The sequence below is a fragment of the Pteropus vampyrus genome, unplaced genomic scaffold (genome assembly GCF_000151845.1).
Source record: "Pteropus vampyrus isolate Shadow unplaced genomic scaffold, Pvam_2.0 Scaffold76, whole genome shotgun sequence".
NCBI classification, from domain to species: Eukaryota; Metazoa; Chordata; class Mammalia; order Chiroptera; family Pteropodidae; genus Pteropus; species Pteropus vampyrus.
The window spans coordinates 7,269,279-7,293,375 of record NW_011888857.1 but is presented as its reverse complement, the minus strand read 5'-3'; the positions used below and the strand labels follow the sequence as shown (position 1 = coordinate 7,293,375).

The window sequence follows — 24,097 nt, the reverse complement described above, 5'->3', positions numbered from 1 at the left end:
TTCATTTTATGTTTCCAACAATTTCAAACCAGCAGTGACAGCAACACATGTTTTTACAATTATTAGAAAAACAGACCAGAGAATGTGCGCTTCCAACCTCATCCCCACTCTTGGCTATTAATGTTTATGTAAACTACTGAATATTTTTGAAAATCATCAGCTTGTGAACATGATTTTTTAGAAACACGAGATAGAAAACATACTCCCTTTCTGCCAAGAATATTTATTACAAAATTATGAGATCTCTTTATCTCTTAGAAGAGACTATAAAATAATTTATAATCTGCATTATTTTTCCTATTTTGCATTTTGATAATTTATTAGTAATATATTATTTGACATTTGATCTTAACATCCATTGTGGATTAAAATTCAGTTAATATTCTTAAGATACCTAGTGTGTCTTAGATTAGCAAAGATTTTATCCATTTTGTTCAAGGGTTCATCTATATTCAGTGAAAGTTAACGGTGTGCTATTTTCTTTTTCATTCCATTTTGGCACATTGTCAATGCTTATAAATATATGCATAGCCTCAAACAGAATATCTTACCAAATAAGTATTGATAATATGTCAGACACTTGGTATAACAATGAATATTTCAACAGCTATCCCAAAGAGCTTTGAAAAATTATGGAGAGTAAAATTCCAATATTGATGTGCACATATAGCTATACCTCATACATTGTTTTTCAAACAAAGCTTAAGAAATGAGAAATTTGGTTCATACCATAAAAAATATAAGCTAAATAAATTGGTTTATAAACATTTCAGTGCATTAAATTATAGTCTGACATATAAGTAGTCGATCAATACTTATTGCAGGAAGAAATGAATAAAAATTTGCAACACAAATGTAAAACTGAACGGTTATATGTAAAGTGAGGATGCTTTGTTATAGTAATAAATAAATTTGCCTTTAGAATAAATTTATTTTCAGCATTGATGTGTAAAAGCCCAAATTTCTAATACAAATTTCAAATATATCCCTAACGTTGAGACTATAATAGACCTCATTCATAGCATGTCACTATTGTATAATATGTAAATATAAAATACAAACTGATTATTCACATTTTATATCCCTATGCTTACACTTCTGAATTACTGCATATGAAAAATTTTAAGATTTAAATCTTGATCATTCATGAGAAAACAATAAAATAAAAGACTTTAAAATACCACAAAGCTCTTTCGAACTCAAACCTTTACCCCAATATTAAGAGTAATGAAGCTTAGAGAGACAGTTGTATACACATTAATTGTTGTAATTGTTCAAGCTACTTTCCCTTAGGGCCACCATATTTCTAAGCCAAAAGGGCACTCTTAGCCCACAATGACAATTAGTATCTGATAAATGATGCTACTTTCACACGTCTAATATAGTGATTGATCATTTCCAATTAATTCTTGAGCAAAATCAATGGTTCCTTCCCGGAGCATTTACATTAACTAATTTATATAAACATGAATACCCTATACCTACAATTTACTAGGGAAAATGGGCCATTCTATTTATAACTGATTACTAATTTAGAGTTTTGGTATACTGTAGAGCTCAAAAAAATATATAATAGAGCTATAAAGATCAAGTAAAATTGGAAAATTTAACCACAGTAACAAAATCTTGACATTAGTAAATATTGATCCAACTCAAATGCAACAAAGCAGCATTGGAAAATTTTTCAGATTGTTTGGTTATAGCTTAGACATGTTACTATATATTGGAGACCCCATTTTTTGTTTAAATTTATACTCCTTATAAGTACTACTAAATGATTTATGTTTCTTAAAGATATGACCCTAGGGTCATGCTCTACTCAAATGTTTGCTGCATTTATATTCCTTTGTTTACTCCACTCCTATGTATTCATAAATAATTATCAACTACTCAGCATAGTAAGAGGGTCTTGGATATTCAAGCAAAACAGAGGCAATCATGTCCTCATGAGCTTACACTCTAATGGAAAAGATGAACACACATGAACAACACAACTATAATAGGAAAATGGGTGGTCTGAAGGAAAATAACATGGTGAGATATATTTAGATTGAGGCATTATGGTCAGAGAATGAAATTAAGCTGAGAAGTGAAGAACTTGGGTGAAGAAATAATGAAAGTAAAGATTCTAAGACAGGAAAAAGCTCGGCCTATTCCAAGAACTGAAAGAAGTAATATATATATTTGGAGTCTAAAAATTGGCTTAATGTAGACTAGCTTATCACTGAAAATAAACAGATGGTGAAGTATGTGGGTATAGATGCTAGTATAGATGCAGTGGTAAAGTCTGTGTTATGTTCCCTTTCGATTACTTCAAATTTTTCAGTGAATATGACTGAGAATCCATTACTTGAGCTGTAGGTAAAGTATGGGTTGTAGAGGTGCAATAAAGTGGAAAAACCAGCTAATTGCAGTGATCTGGCAGAGGTATGATGGACGAGTGATCATACAAATTATCAGCCAAACCAAGAAACTTTAGAGAATATAAGGGGACACTTGAATTATGCCAGGACAACAGGCATAACTTAAATCTGTTTTGAGCAAACAAGTTTTATGGTCCATCCTAGCTTGTATTAGGTGGATGAATGGAAAAGGAGATAAGGGGAAATATGTTGCCAGGGTTAGGGAAGAGAAAGAATTCAAGGAAAATTCTCTGGTTTCTATTTACTGAGAAATACATGGGAATAAACAGGCTTATGTGGGAATATTAAGAATTGTTTTGGGTGTTTGGCTTGAGAGGCTTGCGAGATATTTAAATGGGAATATTGGTCCTGAAGCTCTGATGAGAGCTCTGGGCTAGAGATATAAATGGTGCAACTGACAGCACATAGGTCATGGCTTTCCATGACCTATGTGGAAATGGATGAGATCACATGGGGTGAAGATGTACAGAAAAGAGGAAACAGACTATTAAAACTCTTAAGAAATGCCAGAAAGTTAATTAGGGGAGTTATCCAGAACATCAGACTGAAAAAAAAAAAAAAAGTAGTTAGTAAAAGGAAACCAGGATAAAGTGGTGTCACATGTTGTGAGAAAAGGATTTCAAACCTGCTTTCAAAAAGAAGGGAGTGGTCAAAATGTCTAATGTTGCTGACGGGTCAAGTAACTTGATACTGGGTGTCTTTTGAATTTGGCATCATGGAGATGATTGGTGACTTTGACAAGACTTATTTCAGAGGAGTATTGAGGACAGAAATTTTGACCGCTGTGAGTAAAAGGGAAAATGAAGATGTCCACTTCTGGCAAAGCCTTGACTATATGTTCAGTAAGGCCCAACTGCTACAAATAGATTCTCAATAAAATATGCTTCTAATACTTTTGTTGGAATTTCAGGAAATAAATTTCCAAGATGTATCTCTCACCCACTTCCCTCTCCCTAACATATCTATCTCCAAAAACAGAGATATGTGAGTAGCACGCAAGTAGGATTTGGAAACTATGTTGTGAGCAACCCACAAGGTAGGGAAACTGAATCCAAAACTCTTGCATTAAGCCAGGAAGCTTGCCAAAGTGGCCCTAGGTTAGAGGTGTTTACTACTCTGACAGAAATAATTGCAAATGCCCTCAGGGGAAAGAATACCCTATTTAGACTCCTAGGTTTCCATAGATTAAAATCAATGTATGTGTCTCCTGACAAAAGGAATTGCCTCCTTGCATTAATGACAAATGCAATCTAAAGGATGGTCTACATAGATTAGAGCTAGAAAAAGGAATCAGACCACAGGAAATAAGAACTTCCTAGTATTAACTGATGATCATCTAGAAAAGTGGTGTACTTGCTAGTAGAAGTTTACTCCAGGTTCTACTATAGAATAAAATATTCTACGAGATTATACAACCCCTTTCGCTCTAATTCCATTTATGGAATTAAAAATTAGCTCTTGGAATATCAATGTTTCTCAAAGAATCTTGCTACCGGCTTAATTATAAACAAAAATATCAATGAGTGAAAAACTATATCTAACAAAAATGAATAAATTGCTCTTAAGTTTGGTGATTGGGAATCACTCTGCCACATCTGGTGAGCTTCTGGGTAAACTCACAAAATTAGGTTCCTACACACATGAAACAAATATTCTAAACTGTCTCCATAGGACAGCCACTATGGGAAAGATAAGAGAATTTAACTGTTTTAGTCTAAATACTTAATTTAACAGATGAGGCGACTGTAACACCAGTGTTGTAATTTATTACTAGTCATTGGCAGAAGCAGCACTAAAATTTGGGCCTAATTCAGAAGTCTGCTTTGACTTCTGAATGCTAAATTAATATCAAATGCTAACTTAATATCCAAAGGCATATATTTGTATTTACTGTGCTTTAAACAATTTTTCTAGCCCTTAAGTCAATGCTTTAAATTATTGTTTCATCTTTCAGAGAGTAATAATTTGTAGGAAAGAGAAACAAACTTTCTGAATAACACAATTTTAATACATATTGAGGCTGGTTAAATGGTTATTAGGTTACAAAGGCCAAAGTCAGAGTTTAAATGCCAAATAGGCCAGTTAATTTTTCAATCCATTTCTGACAATGCATGCTGTTGGTTAAAGAAAATTCTCCACTGAGTGAGGGGGTGGAGAACGGGGGAGTGTTAAAAAAAAAAAAAAAACTACACAAGTAAACCATAGTGACAGAAAAGGTGTCTCGTCACTTTAAAGCTGCTTTTTCTTTAAGTACCTCTTTTCAGCATTTTTAGAAATGGACTTTCTGAAAAAGCAACCTATTGTTAATTCCATGGCTTTAAGTAGTATACTTTCCAAGTCATCTCCTCTAGCCAGAAAATCCATGGCACAAGCCAGTTACTTCACATATTTATGATTGTAAATTGTAATTACACCTATTACAAATCAGCACCTAAAATAATATTTTGGACAATTAATGTATAAGAGGTTTGATGGGAACACTGGAATTTTAATTTTGTGAACCATACATTCAAGTAATCAGTAACAGAACAATGTCCATAGAGAACTGGGGCCTGGGCTGTGAACTAAAACTTGTCTTTTTCCAAATGCAAGCTCATGCACCACTCCCAAGAGCTAACAACAGGTCTGTCCAGATGCTAAGACCACGGACTTCGAAATCTCCGTCTTTCGACTTGCAGGACTCCAGGGCAGTTAGAACTTCATCTTTCAGAGGTGAAGGGGCCTGGCAGAGGCTTTGAAACCTGCCGCACAACTCCTCCCAGGGCACATCTTGGGACTCAGCTCCAACCCAAATGCCTTTCTGAAGATCGTAGTGCAGACGTCGACCCCAGTCTGTTAGCTGGCCCAGATAGACCTGGAAAAGTTCTGGATGGCGGCTTGCCACGGAAGTTAAAAGCCCAGCTGGGAGGTTGCGGCAAAAAGTAGCCACAATATCCGACTTCCCCAGAAGCCAATGAACCAGCTCTTGCCCTCCCTCTCCCGGGGTTTTGGGGCTGCCCAGTTCCAACTCATCTTTTGGGGGCCTGGGAGATGACGGCAGCAACAGCGCGGCCGCTATCACCTTCAGGAAGTTGCTGTGAGGCAAGCGCTCCCACAGGCTGCTGAGAAACTGGCTGGGGCTCTCCGCTTCGGCCCGGCCCACCTCGTGCAGACGCTCTAGCAGCAGCTCCGCTTGCGTCTTTATCAGTGCGTCTTCCTGATAGGCCGAGCTCTCCCCATAGCCGTTGAAGTGCAGCAAGTGGACAGCGGACCGGCGGCGGGCGAGGAGGGCCAGGCTGCCTTGGAGCGTCTCCTTTTCGGCGTCTAGGACGCCAGGGCCGGGAAAGAGTTCCTGCACCAGGCTGTGAAAGGCGGCATCACCCAGGGCCGGGTTCTCAAGCAATCGCTGAGACAGCAGGAGGTCGCAGCGCCCCAAAGCCCGGAAGTTCGTTAACCCCGGGACTGAAGCGGGCCCAGAGTCGCCCTTCAGTTTCCACTGGTTTTGCAACCGCCGTTCCAGAACCGTGCGAATGTGGACATTGCGGCTAAAGCGCCTGTGGATGTGGCCCAGGTAGCGAGCCCACTGGAAGGCCCTGCGCACAGTCCCGGGGTCCCAGCTGCTGACGTGGGTCGTGCGGGAGACAGCCAGAACCTCAGAGAAGCGATCCAGGTGCTGCAAGAGCGATTCCATGAGGGCGCACGAAAGCCGTACTTCCGCTTTCACCCTGGAGACCGCTACTCTCTGCGTGCCGATTGGCGTGTCCGTGAAGTGACACGCCTCTCTACAATGCTATTGGAGAAAATCCCTGTCAATCTGACAACAAGGCTTTAATCCGGGTACCTCGACTCTGGGAAATTTGAACTAGAGAAACGGCCAGGCGGTTTTAACTCTCGCCACCAATATGGTCGCTTTTAGGGGAGGGAAAGTAAGTGTAGGCTATCCTAGTGAGAATTCCAAGAGCCACTTGTGAGATACCGTTAGTCACAAAAGTCTCCGTGCTTCCTTTTACTTTGAGAATAATCCCTAGTAGAAATTTCCTGAGTTTTGCTTGGGACATTTAATCTGTGTTAAGGTTTATTATAACTGGGCAACGCCGGAGATATGCTATTACTTATAAAACAATGTTATTAAACGAAAATTTTAGTTCAATCTGGCTTAGTAAAATTATACTTACTCCAGTTAATGCCAAGCACAATGCTAAAGTCTGGGCCTTGATATTGTTCTTTCATCATTGGAATTGAAGTCCAGGTTAATAAAAAGGTAAACTTAAAGATTAATACTTTATTAAAATTTTAACGAAACTTAAAATTTTATGTCAAAATTGCACTATTATTTTGTTTTCATAATTTGCAAGACAAAATAGCTTAGCTGACAATTCTCACAAATAACTGAGAGAAATGGCATTTAAAAGCATGAAACAAAAAACAAATGCTTGGCTAAAGATGAGAAGAAAGGGTAGAAAAAAAGGACCAATTTCTGGACTGTCATCTGAATTAGTCACTCATTCATTTATGTATTCAACAAATATTTATTTGCCAACTCCTAAGAGTTTCATTGTCAGAAAGCCAACAACAATTTCTAATTTACTGAAGTTGATGACATAATAACTCATTTGAGCTGAATTTCTTTCTAGTTTTGAAGACAACAAAAACTGTTTTAATCAGTAGTCAGAATTACTGTTTTGTTTTGTTTTTGCTTTAACAAAGAAGAGAATTTTCAGAGGGGGAGAGTCATTTTCCATTTATGAAAATGAACATTCCCACACCTTTTAAAAATTAAATCAAGCAATGGTACTTATACTCTTTATTCAATTTTATTATTTGACATTTTCAATTAGCCAAAACTTATTTGGTTTTGAGGTACTTACTTGATTTTATCTTAAATACACCATGTATCCTAAAATTCTTTGTCTTAGCTACTAGAAACTTTGAGCCAAAAGTGCAGTCTACCTTTAGCAAATGTACAGGCTTCGTTAAGGCATTTATTTATTCTTATATTGAGCAGTTATTATGTCACAGTGTATGATACTAAGGATTTAATAAATAAATGTAGCCCTTGTCCTAGTGAAGGAGTTTATTTCCTAGCACTGAAGAGAGAAAAACAAAAAACCTCAAATATGTTAGGATGTAATGTAGGTGGGTCTCTAAGACAGGTGATAGGGAAGGCATCTGTAAGACACTGACTTTTCACCTAAAAGCTCAAAGATGAGTGTTGAGAAAAGTTTTCAAGGCCAAGGAAACAGTTAATTTGCAGGTACTTGAGTTGAGAGAGCCTAATCCTTTCAAAGAGGTGAACAATGTCCAATAAACCTACCTTTGTTTAGGGATAGAGGTGAGACACTATGGCAAGAATTGAGCAGATTAACTTTAGCATCATATCTTTTTATTTTAAAAAAATTTTTATTTTATTTTAAATCTTCACTTGAGCATTTTAATGTGTAAATTTATACATATTTCACCTTAGCTTATTTTCATTAAATAAACAATGTCTATGAAGTTTTCCCCTTTAGAAGAAAGAAAAGCCTAGGTTTGGAGCTTCTCAGCAATGTTTTATTTAATTGAACACAATTCACTGGTCATTTACTAAGCTTTACTATATGTAAAGTATTAGGGATTGAAAGATGATTATGACAAGGGCCTTCACTTCCAGAAACCTACATTATTGAGTCATGGGTAGAGAGGAGCACAAAAACACTTACCTATAATATGAACAAGATTTTAAGTGTTTTTGAAATTGTAAAGATGCTATGAAAGACCAGATGTAAACTGACAGGAGACCTCTAGGAAGGCTTTACAAATGACCGATCCTTTGTTATCACCCCTACCCTCCTTGCACAATATTGATACAATTTGAGATACTGACTCCAGCTCAGCTGGAGGAGGTAGGGCCTGATAATGTTGAGCCAATCAACCTACTCCTTTCTTAACTCAGTAATTAATTTAGGAACCCAATCTTAAACTTATCTTTGTACAGCATTTTTTTTCATGACAGTAATTTGTTCAGAAATGACTAGGTAAATCAGTTCTAATTAATTAGGCCTAGATAATCCCAAGAATACTTTTCTTACTCTTCAAAGTCTGTAGAGCATGAACACTGACCAATATGAAGAGATAAGTCATTAATAGACTGTGTGGTTGTATATAAGCTAAATATTAGGTATACTTACGAAATAGTTTCTTCCTCTTGATGTTGTTTTATATTTATATGAAGCCCAAAGCTGTCACAGCCATCTCCTTCCCAGAGGCAATAGAATCTCACAATCACAAAGAACGCACTAGATTAAGATAACTCTCAAACTAATGCTGTTTCTTTAAGAATCTAACCTTATATATTCCCAATTGTTTTGTGGTGGTGGTGGTGGTGTTGTTGTTGGCCAGTTTCAGTTTCATTTTCTGTTGCTTTCAGCTAAATGCACCCAACTAATACAAGCTCTTTAGAACCCTGTGTGGTACATATAAACTCAGTAAACATTGGCTATTGTTGTTAATGTTTCATAAGCATCTAAAGTACACATTTTCTCATGTCTTCTCCAAATTCCACTCCTCCCAAATATAAAGGAGCAACTACTAACATAGTGATGGGCAGTGGTGGAAAAAACTTTGTAGAAGAAAGATTCAGCTTGCTGTCCTATGTTACTCTTGGTTGTGAGAATTTTCTAATAAAATCAATGGACTACTAAGATTTGAAACGCTGAGTTGATTCCAAGCTCTAGGTTAAGCCTTAATGGTTGGTTATTTTAAGATATGTAGTAAACTAGAAATTATAAGAAACTACAACTGAGAGACCAATAAAAACTCAGTGTCTGATGTTCCTTTACTCTGGACAATGCAAACTGTATTTCTGAGAAAGCGGGGTGTAGATCTCAGTGAGATTTATTTCAGTTAAATCAAAATTATTTCATTTCACTTGTTTTCCTTACAAAAGGGGGAAATCATCAGATTAATTATAATGGATAGAGGACTTTCAGCATGTATAGGAGAATCTGACAAGTTTCCAGAAACAAATGGTCTTGTCTTGCATCCTATATTATTACAACTAGTCCCAGATGAGACTAGAATGCCATGCATACCAAATCTCAAAACTATTAAATTTATTTACCAGATAGGAAAAACATACAATATTTACCTTTCCCACATTTAGAATTGTTTTCAGAAAGTTAAATGACTGTAAGAAAATATTTCTCTGGGTCCAGAGCTTCCCAATCATTGTGAAATAGAAAAGGTTACAATTTTATGTCTGAGATATTGATCTTCTTTGGCCTTGGGGCATATGAGTGAGGCCCTAGAGGCAGGACTCATTACAAGGGTAAAAAGAGGTCTGACAATCTACCCTTCAGTCTTTCTTTGGACATACTCTACTGCCTGGACATCTATTCAGTGTCTAGAGTGAGTACACATTGCAATTTATCATAGACGAGGGGTCCAAGTAGCTAATGGAAGAGTTCCAGATGTCCAAGACAGTCGGGGAATAGCCCTAGTGAGTTCAGAGGAAGGTGTTGGAGGAGGGATTCAAGTATGAGATCTCTCTGTGTGCACTGGTCTAAATGATGGCTCCAGATTCCTGTTTTCACAAATTTGAGATACTCTTTGCACTTGCCGTGGATGTGACTTTAAGTGGCTTCAAAGCTAGCAGCAGAAAGACTGTTCTAACAATGCATATATATTCTGAAAATTGAAACTTCACGAAAACTTTGAAATACTTAATATGAAAAATTTTCTTTGGATACAAAATTGATTTGCATCATCACAGTAATGTTTAACATATTGCATTTATAAAGAAAGAAAAGAAGAGCTTTTCTTTACATATAATACTATTTCTTATTAATTTTGAGTGGCTATAAAGATGGTATTACCTATTTCATCAACAACATTTGCAGTCAATGGTGACTCTCAAGAATATGATGAGAATGTTAAAGTCTTGATCAGGAATTGTGATTGACCATTTCTAACATAGAAAACAATATTTAGATAATTTGTGGCTCTTACCTGCCTAGCATAGCCATGGCTCATGGTCCCAAGAAGCATCTGAAGCATGTAGCATCTCCAAAGCATTAGACACTGGATAAACTGACCCATTTGTTTCTGGTCCATCCACTGGTCTCCACAGCTGAGAGAATGGCTCCCTCTTATCATTTTCCTAAGGAGCAGACTGAAATATATCCTAACAGGAGATGAAGTGAAGATCTGAATGCAGAGTTTTATTAAGATTGATGGCAAGGTCTTTACTGATGTAACCTACCCTCCTGGTTTTATGGATGTCACCGGCATTGACTGGAGAGAATTTTTGTCTGATCTATGACATCAAGAGTTGCTTTGCTGTTCATTGTATTACACTTGAGAAGGCCAAGTAAAAGTTGTGCAAAGTGAGAAAGATCTTTGTGGGAACAAAAGGAATCCCTTATCTTCGTGGTTCCCAACCTTTTTGGCACCAGGGACTGCTGCTCCTGTGAGAATCTAATGCCTGATTATCTGAGGTGGAGCTGAGGCAGTGATGCTAGTGCTGGGGAGCAGCTGCAAATACAAATGAAGCTTCGCCCCTTTGCTCACCACTCACTTCCCGCTCTGTGGCCTGGTTCCTAACAGGACATGGACCACCAATACCAGTCCACGATTCGGACGTTGGGGACCTTATCCAGTGACACAGGATGCTCACACCATCTGCTGCCCTGATCCCTTCATCAAGGTGAACAACACTATTCAGAGGTGCTAACCTGAGAAGAATCGGCGTGATCACCAAAAAAGAAACACCTTGGTTTTTGTTTGGTTGGTTGGTTTTGTTTATTTGTTTTTGTTTTTTTATGTAGTTCATGTGAAAGATGCCAATGGGAACAGCTTTGCTATCTGGCTCCCCAATATTTTTGTTATTGGCAAAGGCAACAATCCATGGATTTCTCTTCCCCGTGGAATAGGTATCTGCCTCACCATTACTGAAGAAAGAGACAGACTGGCTGCCCAACAAAGTAGTGGGTGAAATGATCTCTAGGTGACGCGATTGGAAGAGCCTTTGTACTTAATTAAAGATAATATAGCATGAAAAAAAATTCATGGAAGCAAGGCTAATTTTTCTCTTTAAAAAATTTCAGAGTTTTAAATGTTGTTGGGAAGTTTCATTTAAATTTAATATATAGAGTGATCTCTACTCATTATCATACGAAGATAGTGTAAAAAAAATTTTTCCCCTAAGTCTTTTACATATGCTTTTCAAATCCTCTTTGGTTGACTGCTATGTGCCATAATGTGAAAAAGGTTGGAAAGCACTATTCTAAGGTAGGCATCCTCACACAATTAATTGAGGAAAGTAGGCAAAAGATGGGGCAGTGTGATTCAAATCAGCTTACCTTAAGTTTCTGTAAGTAGGACAGAGAGAAAGTTAGTTGGCTAGTTATTCTCCATTTGTCCTTCCCATATCACCCCATTTATTTTCTTCCTTCTTTTCACTGCTCTGTGCAGAGAGGACTGACTTGATCCTGTTGACTGCATCAGCCTTTTCCTTTGCCCTCTGGCTTGCTGCTGAATTGACCAATGAGAGGCATTGGCAGGTAATCAGAAGGAGAGGAAAGATGTAGAGTTTTTCTTTCTCTGCTCTCTGCTAAGGCCTCTGTATTCTGATTTCTTCCTCTAAAAGTTCTAAGAGACCTCCCTGAGCTTCTGATAGGACCTATTACTCCCTGCAGCCCTAGAGAATTCCTGCTGTTGCTAATCCCTGGATGCCCTGACATATCTTGTAGATTCCCCTAACTCTGGCCATACTTCTATAAATATAGCTCTGTTAAATTATATTATAAATCCCTGCTGACTGTGACTGTTTCCTGCCAAGATCTTGACTGAAACAGTTGTCTCAGTTTTCAGCCATTCTTACAATTAATATAAATCTATGAGTTATAATATTATCAGTGTGTGTTTAGGGAATAGTTACTAGTCTAGTGCAATGATTACCAAATATCTGTCATTGTCATACACTCCTGCCAATCTATGACAAAGTCGTCATTGTTACTGATACATAAAAAATATATGACAGAACAATGTAAGGTGTTTTCATAAATGTAATTAGTTTAAATAAAGGGAAAAAGCATTTCTTTATAAAGTAATGGTGATATCAAATGGTCATTTTGTATATTCATAACTGGGAAAAATTTAAAGGTTTGCAATTATTATTTTAGATGCCTACTTTAGAATATAAGTGTATAGAAATGTATATGTATATACCTGTACATAGATAATAAGTCTGTAAAACTCATAATTCTGAAAGTCTCCTGTTTAGTGTAGGAAATGATAGAAGTGTTTGCAGATGGACCCAGATTGTGAAGACTTTGGAACATGCACTAAGGAATATATCTGTGTTTAATTGGCACTTAGATGCTATTTCTAGTTTTAGGACACGAGAATGACATGATCATATCTGTTATAATGCAATGTAGAAAATTGGTGGTAGCCAGATGAAACAAATGGCTAGAGATAGAAGTCCACTAAAAATATATATATTGCAATAGTTCAGGTGCACAAAATAAGTTAATGGCAGAGGAAATATTAAAGAAGGATGAGAGAAAATGGTACTCAAATTTAAAAATTCCTTCTGAAATAGAATCTATAGATCTTAATGGAGAAGAGAATCAAAGTTACTGCAAATCTTCATTTAAGTGATTAGATAAAGTCTCTTTACCTTTGGAATGGAATGGGAGATTGGTTTTGATTTCGACTGGTGCCAGTAACCAGGAAAGAGAACAGAAACTCATAGCAAAACATGGCTCAGCAGAAATTCTTATAAACTTTGTTTTAATTCCAGACTACTGTTATTCCTCACTCTTTAGCACCCCATGGATTAGAATATTAGATAATAAGCAAATAATTATGGACTACCATGGTAATCCAGAAGATATCTTGATTGCATGAGAGGTGAGTTATTAAAAACATGATTGAATTATACAAAAGAAATTTATACAGGAATTTCTCCTCTTCCTTAAATAATATCCAATTCAGTTCCCAAAATCTGAGCATTTAATTTGTTATCTCTTAGGTTGCTAATATTCAGAAACAACTTAAATATTTGAATTGATTCCACTGGAAAAAGTTCCTCTTTTATCATTCTTATATTTTCCACTACTAGAACACTTGTTTGGTAAAAAAAAAAAAAAAAATCTAAGAAACGATGAAATTCATACTGACATAACTGAATATATAATATGTCAATACACAGATTATATGTATATATTTATGTTTATATAGAAGTTAATGAGATGCTATTTCTAAAAAAAATACTTGAACTAAATTTATATTTAAGAATTCATTTTTCTTTTATAATTAGTATTTTTTTTCCTAAGGTCCAAACCAGAAAGAACAAATATGAATCAGGATTTCTCTTTTCTTTTGAATTAGAAGTTTGATTTCATGGAGGAGAGCTCTGTAATAATGTCTGGATGCCTTTATTTTTATCCCAGTTATCAGTATATTGCTATATAAGTACCTGCCAACAAGGGCTTTTTTTTCTGGTTTAATAACTTTTTAAGTGTCTGTTGTTCCCATTTTCAAGTCTCCAAACTTTTATGTGAATTCTTGCAGCACATTTTTTTCATTATTTCCCGACCTTTTTTTTTTTCTGGATGGCTGAAGTTTCCAGACATATAACCAGAAATGTCCTAAGAGAATTAATATATATATACATAAAGCTAAGGAAATGGGAAGCAAAGAAAAATATGCATGTAGAATATATGTATATAGGCATATAAACTCATTTTAAGTTTTCCTTAAAAAGGTAATAAATACATCTAATTTTCCTTATTAATATTCTCTCACTGAGTAGCAAATAAAGTGGAAAAGTTATCAAGAAACTTTCCTGTTTTTAATAACTTCCAGACTTAATCTTAGTTCTCAGATTGGGCTAGTCTGTTAACATCATTAATGTCAAGGAGTGTTATTCCCAAAGATTCCTAGCATTTCAAAATAAACTGGCTGAAATAAACCAAATAAGTGATTAAAACAAAATTCACAATATCACAGAGACATTTTATTGGAATGTAAAAATTCTTTCTGGTAATGTTTTATTAGTTTGTTACCATATTTTAAGAATAAAGGAAAGCTTTAAAGGGAATATTCCATCAGATTTGAGGAAAACCCTCCATTTAAGGGGAGAGAAGTATTTGAAGCAAAAATGCCATAAGCTAATATTTCTTTTCCCTGTATTCTTTTGAGTGTATTAATACATTTTATAATTTTTTAATAATTTGCATATCCTTACTTAAACAAATCCAATGGGTAAAAGCCAGAAACAGGCTCCTTTTTTTCAAGATGATTCATTTATTTTTCTTTTAGAAGTATGGTGTGTCTTCACCTTTTTACTAATTTATATAATTTTGGTATTCATCTCTTTTATTAAGGCAGTGCATAGAGAAAGAGATGTATACACTGAGCAACACTTCTGTTACCAGAATGTTGGTAGTACTTGGATCCATCTGAAGACATTTCAGTATTCCATGGCCAATTCAGCATGTTAGAAAATGCCAAGAGTTCCGGACAAGATAAAATTACTGAGAAAATTGTGGTGTAGGAGGAAAGTACTGATAAAAAGAAAGGCAAGATTAAAAAATATATATGTAGCAGATTAAATTTGACTATAAATGAAAAATATTGTGAAAATTTTCAGAGAAATATTTTCCTAAGTAATAATGTTATCGAAATATTACAAAGTTAGAATTGCAGTCAACGATATAATTTTAAGCAAATAAGAATGTCAAATTTCATAATGAACATTTTTGTTGGTAAAAATTATAATTTTGAAGTGTAAAATTTTTAACTTTTTCTAGTTCAAATAAAGTTTTATGTTATTGGTGTTTGTGGTTGTAAAAGACAATATTCATTTGATTTTCATTATGTAGTGAGAAAAAAACAATTTAGTGTTGTTACCTTCTGCCCAACCATTAGAATATCAGTTAATAATTACAATTCTGTATAATAAGAAATGATTAAAGTGAAAACCATAGTCATCTCTAGCTCTCCAATGTGATGATTTTAATTTGTTTACAGGTTATAAAAAGAAAAAAGATAGCTTGATTTAATTTTAACAGGATGACCGAATATCTCTATTGCTAATACCAACTATAAAAGTTTTCCTTATTCTTTACTTTTTAGAGCCTAAAATACACAAGATATAGCTCTCAAGTTCTAGGAAGCCAAGTATTTTCAACTTTAAACCTATGTGTTCTTGAATTTTGTAGTCTCATCATATATATGGTTGAGGAACACAAACTATGAATATTAATCTGATGCCCAGATGGTAGGAAATTAGAAGAACTTCCAACACAGCATTAAAAGAAATGGGCTGGTTGAAACTGCCAGAAGAAAAATCTATTTTGAGAAAGGCAGCTTATTTTGGAAACAGAAAGTCGTAAGACATTTAACTATGTTAAATTGTTTGTGTGTGACATCTCTTTTAGAAGGTAATTCAGAAATCAAACTTACTTCATACACTCTCCATAGTAAGTGGCTTAGTTAGGTAGTATTTGCACAGAGCCAAGTTTGCTTTCTAATTCTAAAATTTCCTTCCTTCCTTCCTTCTTCCTTCCTTCCTTCCTCCTTCCTTCCTTCCTTCCTTCCTTCCTTCCTTCCTTCCTTCCTTCCTTCCTTCCTTCCTTCCTTCCTTCTTCCTTCTTTCCTTTCTTCCTTTTTCCTTCCTTTCTTCTTTCTGTCTTTCTGTTTTTGTTTTCTTTTTGCTAACTCATTTGTTTCTATATATGGTCAGAAAAGACTTGTCAGCTTTGAAAGAATACAAAGCACTCAGAAAAAGGGAGCTGATATTACTTGTGTAGTATAGGAGCTAAAAAGTAGTTAAAAATCTATGTAGGTTTTATTTTATATTTCCTTTAAAAAACACACTTTACCTCTAAATTGACTAAACTAGTCTTATTTCTATCTCAGAACACCCTTTTCTTTTTCAACTGCTTTGTGCCTAATGTGTCTTTTACCTGGAATCATTGTCTTCCTTTTTGCTTCACGTGAAACTATTCTTTCTATGCTACAAAATGCAAATCAAATCCTACCTCTTTTACAAACCTTTCCTGATAACTCCAGCAGAAAGTAATTTGTTTTTCTTCACAATTCCTATAACACTTGTGGTTGGATTTTTAATTTGTCACTTACTATTTAGTACCGTTTGCTGCAAGTTAGATTATTTTTATGATCCAAATGTTTAATGACATGAGCCTACTCAATCAATCACCAAGCTAGGCATATTGCTACCTCAAGGATTCAATATACCAGATTCATGGTATAGGCTCTCTTCTCCACAAAAAGGGTAAGAACACACAGGTCAATTTCAAGTGGCTATGTGCATCTTAGCTCCAACCTAACTTTTCTTAATGGGATGATTCTGTTTTAATGGTATTTTTAATGTCCATAATACTGTGTACAGTATTTTACAGAATGTAGGAATGCAATATGATGGAATAGAAAGAATACGTCCTTTCTTAGATGGTGAAATTACTTTTCATTAGACTTTGAATTCTTAAAAGGGAGGGGCTAAGTCTTTGTTCCTTTGTTTTCTAGCATAATCACTGATACATGATTGGTGTTTAGTGTTTGTTGAGCTCAACAAAATTTTCGAATTAATCTGAGCTGGGATTAATACCAGTGTTCCTTTTAAGTTTACCTCAGGCAAATTATTTGACGTTTCTGAGTCTGTTCCTTCATTAAAAAAGAGAAAATAATATGTGTCGTGAAGTTGTTATAAGGACTCACTGAAATCGTGTTTGCAAGGCACTTAGCACAGCTACTAGTACATCATCTATGTACAATTGACAGTGGAGGGTTTTTTTCTCTTTATCATTAAAGTATACGGTGTGTGTGTGTGTGTGTGTGTGTGTGTGTATGTGTGTGTGTGTGAGAGAGAGAGAGAGAGAGAGAGAGAGAGAGAGAGAGAGAGAGAGAGAATTGGTAGAGGAATAAAAAGGACATTCTAGCTCTGAGGACCAGAAAGATGAAAATATGAAGTGAGCAAGATACATTTGGAAAATAGTTTATTCATTTTTTTAACTAATACTTTTTGAACCCATCTATGTGCCATATTATGTTCTAGGGATATAATAATGAAAAGAGTTTGTATCAGCAAGACCCAGTCTAAGAGAAAACTCCAAATAGTCCATAGTCATAGGATTGGGATACTTGGTGTGGCTGTTTTAAAAATGGCCTCTGCAATATTTGACACTCCTCCCATTGAAAACATGAATTTGTGACCTATTTGTCCAATAATGTATAGCAGAAGGGATGCTGTGAAACTACTGAGGCTAGATCCTTAAAGGATATGCAGGTCCCACCCAATTCTCATGGATGGCTTGATCAAAGAACATTCTTCTGGCAACATTTCTTCTAGGAATCTGGCCACCATGCTGTGAGAAGGCCAATTCACATGGAGAAGCCTTCGGTAATCCAAGACCAGGCATCCAAGACCAGGCACCAGATAAATGTGTGAAAGAGCCTGCAGATTATTACAACCTCTCTTTGAGTTCTCCCACCCGAGACCAGGCCTTGTAGGACAGAGATAAGCCATTTCTCCAATGCTCTGTCTGATATTTCCTATAGAGTTCATTAGCAAAATTACATGGCAGTTGTTTTACATCACTGAATGTGGGTTGGTTTATTACACTGAAGTACTAACTGGAGCATTAAATGATACCTGGGTGAAGGTGCTTAATGCAAAACCAGGCTAAAGACTATGAGGTAATTATCATTTAATTGTTGAATAATATTTTTAAACTCCTCTAGATGAAATTATTTAAATAATTTTCTTTCAAAGAAAGCATAAAATAACTTATAAGAACTTGTAGGTATGAGTGATGAGAAATAGTTAATAAATAATATGAAAGTTAACTATTTTTTCTGATAAAAGAGACATTCCTTCCCAATATTGTTTGTCCCTGAATCTATTATGAAACTGAAATATAAACCATAAAGAGTTTACATAACAGAGTTATGTAACTACTCTTCGTTGTTAGAAAATAAAAATTTTCATTAGAGGATAAAATATATAGCTGTGTGATGCTTACATCTGAATTAACTGTATCTGTTAGAGAAATAATTGAATTGAATTTTGAGTAATATCATTAAGAGCACAAACTAACATGATATTCAAGGCCATCTAAAATCCCCACTACTACTTCTATCACCTGAACTCCCACATTCTCCGGACTACCTCTCATTCCCTGAGGGTTGTACACTTTCACACCTCCAGCCTGGGCTTATCTCCCCACCAAGCCACTTACCCTCATTCCTAGAGACGCACTGATCTTGTGCCTCTTTGCCCTTCTATAGATCGTGGTTTGTATCTATAGTCAGTATCTATTTCACTCTACATCAGGTTAATTCTTTGTATCTGTTTCCTTTACCAATGGAAAATCCTTTGAGGAAAATACTGTCTAATTCATCTTTGTATTCCCACAGTATCCATCTTTTAAAAAGTACTTAATAAAGATTTTCTAAATGTCAAAAAAAAAAAGGAAACATTCCTACGTAAGTTTGTGACATGACAAGAAGCATTCCAAAAAACATTATCAGAGTCTCTATCTACTCTACAATTCCCATATTGAAAAACAAGAACAAAAACAAAAATTACTGTACTTTGTTGAAATCATAAACTCCAAATTGTGGAAAAATTGTGGAAATTGCTAATTTGTTTTGGAAAAAATAGTGTGTCTATTCATGAAGACATCTGTATAATTCTCATACATAATTTGGTTCCACTTATAAACTCTGCCTTAATGAAAAAAAGTAATGTGTGCTCTGGCAGGCCTCATAAATGCCTCCTCGGCTTGCTCAACAAAGAAATCAAACCAAAACCATAAGATGTAAATCATACACTTTCTTGGTATAGAGCCTAGCTTTATTTCCTCACCTTCTATGTATCTAGCACAAATATTTAAGGCTAAATATTAAAATTTAATTAGCAAAATTAGTGCAATAGTTAAGGCTGAGTATATGAGATTTTGTAAATTATTTAATAATTCTGAGGAAGAGAGTTAAGTAAACATATGTCTATACTATATTTTTATACTTCCTGTACCTCTTGGATCATACTTTCTTCCTATTATTTTGTAGAAATATTCTTATTTACTAAACAATAAAAATATCTTTATGTGGTATCATATTGTTGGATAAAACTATAGACCAAATTTATTCACAAACAAGGAAAGAAAAATATTTTGAAACAAATTGGAAATTTTTTATTTTAATCACATCTGTAATTTCTACAAACTATAAAACAATAGCATATGCCAGTTGTTGATGTTTCTTCTGATTCTTCTCTTAGATTTTTGGGTCTTAAACTTGGCTGTGTTTTCTGAGACTTGAAACTTTTCATAGTCTCTTTATGAGTTGCAGCAGCATGTGTCATTAATGAAGAGAGTTGGGTAACATCCTCGTTGTTCTTAGTTCAGCACATGACAGAAACCAGCACCAATTAAAGAGCTCTGCCTAAGGCATAAAATGTTTAAAATAGATGTCTGTTGAAGCAAAGAGGATTGATGCAATAAAAAGAAAAAATAAAACAAAATTGTGTAAAGGAGACATTGAATGAATGCAAAGGGAATATTCATATGTTGGAGGAAAAAAATTACTATGTATAATCCAGGTAAACTATAAAGAATTACTGGAATAGAAAGAAAAACTTGTGCTTTTGATAAACCCACAACCCAGTGGTACAGCAATATTAATAAATTAAAATCATCCCCATACTTTATTCATAAGTTATAAGATGTATGAGCTAGAGAAAATTGCTGATGGTGGAAATAGTTAAAGGCAGTTCAAGTTACAGTGGATATCACACAGTGTATTGCTTATTACTCTCCCACTGGTGGTGTCTGCCATGATTGTGTGTGTGTGTGTGTGTGTGTGTGTGTGTGTGTGTGTGTGTGTGTGTGTGTTAGAGCACTGACATGCTTTTATACTGTATGCTAGACATTTTCATTATTACTCTATTTAAGTTTTATTATTTTTACTCATATCTTTTCTTTAGTTTTTACTTTTACAAAGTATTTTGAGAAATTCATGAGCACATGGAAGTATGATCATGATATTTCTATAGAGAGGAAATAATGAGAAGGATGGAACATTCAAGAGAGAAAGACAATGAAGCAGGAAGAATCTGGCAATCATATAAGAGGAGAGAAATTCTGTAAGTGTGAATAAGGTGAAGGAAGGGAAATAGGCTAAAAACTGAGTTCTCCATCTTTTTCTTCCTATTTTATAAAATTTAAATATTTTTTTTTTCATGGCAGGATGCATCAAAACATACTGACACTTGGACAGATGAAAATCAGACCTCTGTTATAGTTCCAAACAGGAGAAGGCTACCAAGGAGAACCACGCAAAAGGTTGCACTTTGGATGGAGCTACTGGATGGCAAGCTGGGTGGGTTTAATTAATTTTCTGGAGCTCATTGCAGACCCCAGGGTATTGGGGCTCTCCCTAGTTGTCTGACACCTGGCCCCAGGGAGATTAGGGCTAATATCTGTGCATGCTGGCTCAGAGTGTGAGAGGCCAGTAGGGAACAAGGTTAGGGTGCGGACGTAGTTGGCTGCTTAAGAAGGGGAACTGTCCTGACAATACCCAGGGCTTCAAAACTGGGTCAAGATAGCATAAAAACAAACGAACAAACAATTAAACCCTACTATATTATACTATCCTGGATCAGAAAGAAAAAAAATATTATATATATTTAATATCTACATACATTATATGTGTGTGTGTATACATATATATATATATGTAGAAAAAGACTATCGAATTCTAAATACAAAGAAGACAAAGAAGAACAGAGAAAATAGTAGAGAAGAATTAAAACACAGGTTATCTCCTGAACAGGAGATTCTTTGCAAGGTTATTTTCTTTTCTTAAGCTTCATCATCACTCCTTCTCTCCAGGGCTTTTGTTGGCAAATTGGGCTGCCCAATTATGTGAGCATCAAATCTTGGCCCATAAGCCACATTACTACTAATACATTTTATTAGGATTTAAATTCATGTAGTAATGAACTGTATCTCCCCAAGAGTTATATAACAACTAGCAGCTAAACAATTAGAAATAATAATTAGTATTTCTACTTTTATTCAGCAAATCCCCAGTATTTTAGGTGAGAGACTTTAAACAATCTGGATGTGTTTGTGAGAAGAGGAATGGAGACAACTGAATTCTTAGATAAACACATAAGATTTGCTTTTAAAAGACCCAATAATCTTTGATTCATTCTTTTACTGTCTCCAATGACCATACATAGCTTCCCTTGAATATCAAATAATCATCTCAAACTTAATTTATCCCAACGAAAAACTGAAATGCATTCCCTTCAAAGCAAGATATGGCGAAACAAAACAACTTCTTTCCAAAGTCTTTCCCATTTCAGTAAATGGAAGCATAGTTTTTTAAACTCTTTACAGAAAAAAAAATCTTGGGTTTCTTCTTGTCTGTCTCTTGCACTGCATGTCTATTTATCAGTAATAAAATTTAAATCATTTAAAATAAAAATCAGAGTGATGTATATCACGGATGATGTAGTATTCTGGACTAGGATTTGATGCTCACATTATTCATCTGCCTCATTATTAAATGAATATACTAAGGAGAAATAGTATGAAAAAAGAATGTGAAGAAAAGAGAATAACCTTATTAAAGATATGCAGAATCTACTTACTTACCATAACGCCATAGTAATCACACTCATCCACCTCTCACTGGATTATTATAATAGCCACCAAATTGTTTTCCTTGAACCCACCCATGTCCTTCTTCAGTCAGTCTGTTCTCCACCTAGGAGTCAGAGTGACAGCTTTAAATTGTAAATCTGATCATGTCACCCCTCTGCTCAAATTCTGAGAGAAAAGCAAAGTCCTTACAAAGGCTTACTAGGCCTTCTGGGATTTGAATCTTTTCTTCCCAAACCCCAATCTCTCTGACATTATCTCCTACTCCCCCTTTACTTACCTCTGCCATAGGAGCTTCCTTTATTTCCTGGAACATCTGATTTGTGGCATTCCCTCAGTGACTTTGCATTAATGATTCCTGTGTCTGAAACGGTCTTTAGGAGTCTGTGTAGTGCACTTTCTTTGGATCTCTTCTCAGGTGTTGCTTTATTGGCAAGTCCTTCCACATATACCATATAACATCTACCATCTCTCAGCACTTTCTATCATGCTTACACTCATTTTATCTTTCTGTAGAGTATACTTACTATTACCTGATATAATATACATTAATTTTTAATGACTTATTTGTTTAAATTCTGTCTCACTTCAGTTAAATGTAAGTTCTACGAAGTTAGGGATTTTCTCTCTCTTGGGAAGAACAAAGCATGTCTCATTTTAATAATTTATTACCAGCAGAATAGATGATACTTTTAGAAAACAACATAGCAGAATAAATGCTGTTTAAAGGGAGAGGTGTGTCTAGGGAAAAGATTCTGATTGATTTTCTATTCAAATATACGTAGAGGTATAAGAACAGGAAGTTAGTGGCTACATTTGTTGTGTAAGATTAGTTGATTTATTGTGTATTCACAGGTTAAGCAGTTTTGGAAGTGCTATCTGGTACTCAGGGCACATGTCCTAACTTCAGTCAGTGTGCTTTATTTCAAATGTAATGCATACAAACCCTTCCTATTTTTGTTTTTTCTTCTTGTTTTCAAGCCATGCATGTTTATTTTCATGCTAGCATATTAGTTTGCGTAGAAATCAGGAAATTTAGATTGCTGAGAGTAATAAGGATCATGAGTGCTTAAATCAGTACCAGTGTTCCTTGTCAGCTATTTCTCCTGTGATGGCCAATTTTATCTGTCAATTTGACTGGGCCTAGATATTTGGTCAAACATTATTCTGGGCGTTTCTGTGAGAATGCTCTTGCTTGAAAATAACATTTAAATTGGTAGATTGGATAAAGCAGATTGATCTCTCTGATGTGGGTGGGTCTCATCCAATCAACTGAAGGCCTTAATAGGAAATTCCTCCTTCCTGAATTCCTTTCAAGTGAAACATCACCTTTTTCCTGACTTCATTCTCATACTGGAACACAGGCTTTTTCTGGGTTTTGAGTCTTCTAGCCTTCGGACTAGAAATATACCATTGGCTTTTCTGGGTCCCAACTTGCCAACTCGCCCTATTGATCTTGGATCTTGTCAATCTCCATAAATGTGAGAGTCAATTCCTTATAATAAATCTCTTCCGGTTTCTAAGTTATTCAGCCTGTTTAGGCTATGGGAGCTAATTAAAAAGATGCCTTTTCTGACTCCCTTCTATTCTCTCCTGTAGCTAAAGCTAAAAGAAAAGAGATTATTTTTATGTAGGGTTTGAAACTTCTTGACTTTTCCTGGTCAGAAGTTTTCTCTCAATGTCTCCTTTACGTGAGTTTTTTCTCATACTGTATTTTACCCAGTTCTAGGTAACGTGGAACCCTCAGCACCAGAGGCAATTTATTTGGCCTTGAGTTAGATTACTGTGACAGTAACAGATTCCCTTTTTTCCAAAAATGATTCATTTATTTTTCTCTTAAGAGTTTTTTATTATCACATGTAAAATATTTGAACATAAATTCATTTTACTTTTATCTCAGAGATAAAAATTACTGATGTATAGACTTTTCCTCCTCCTTAAAAAGAAAGAAAAAAGAAAGCAAAGAGGAAGGAAGGAAGGAAGGAAGGAAGGAAGGAAGGAAGGAAGGAAGGAAGG

At 35.3% G+C, this 24,097-nt stretch overlaps 1 protein-coding gene and 1 pseudogene across 1 annotated transcript; one reads left to right on the top strand and one right to left on the bottom strand.

The window, feature by feature from the left end:
• Nucleotides 1-4,409: 4,409 nt before the first annotated feature.
• FANCF (Fanconi anemia complementation group F) lies at nucleotides 4,410-6,627 on the bottom strand. Its single transcript, XM_011362587.2, has one exon. It carries the CDS (start codon nucleotides 6,091-6,093, stop codon nucleotides 5,017-5,019), a length of 1,077 nt encoding a protein of 358 aa, XP_011360889.1. The 5' UTR covers nucleotides 6,094-6,627; the 3' UTR covers nucleotides 4,410-5,016.
• Nucleotides 6,628-10,403: 3,776 nt separating this feature from the next.
• On the top strand, nucleotides 10,404-11,373 carry LOC105293750 (annotated as a pseudogene).
• The last annotated feature ends 12,724 nt before the right edge of the window (nucleotides 11,374-24,097 follow it).

Coding starts and splice junctions, on each gene's coding strand:
- FANCF (XM_011362587.2), bottom strand. CDS start 6,093: ATGGAATCGCTCTTGCAGCACCTGGATCGCTTCTCTGAGGTTCTGGCT.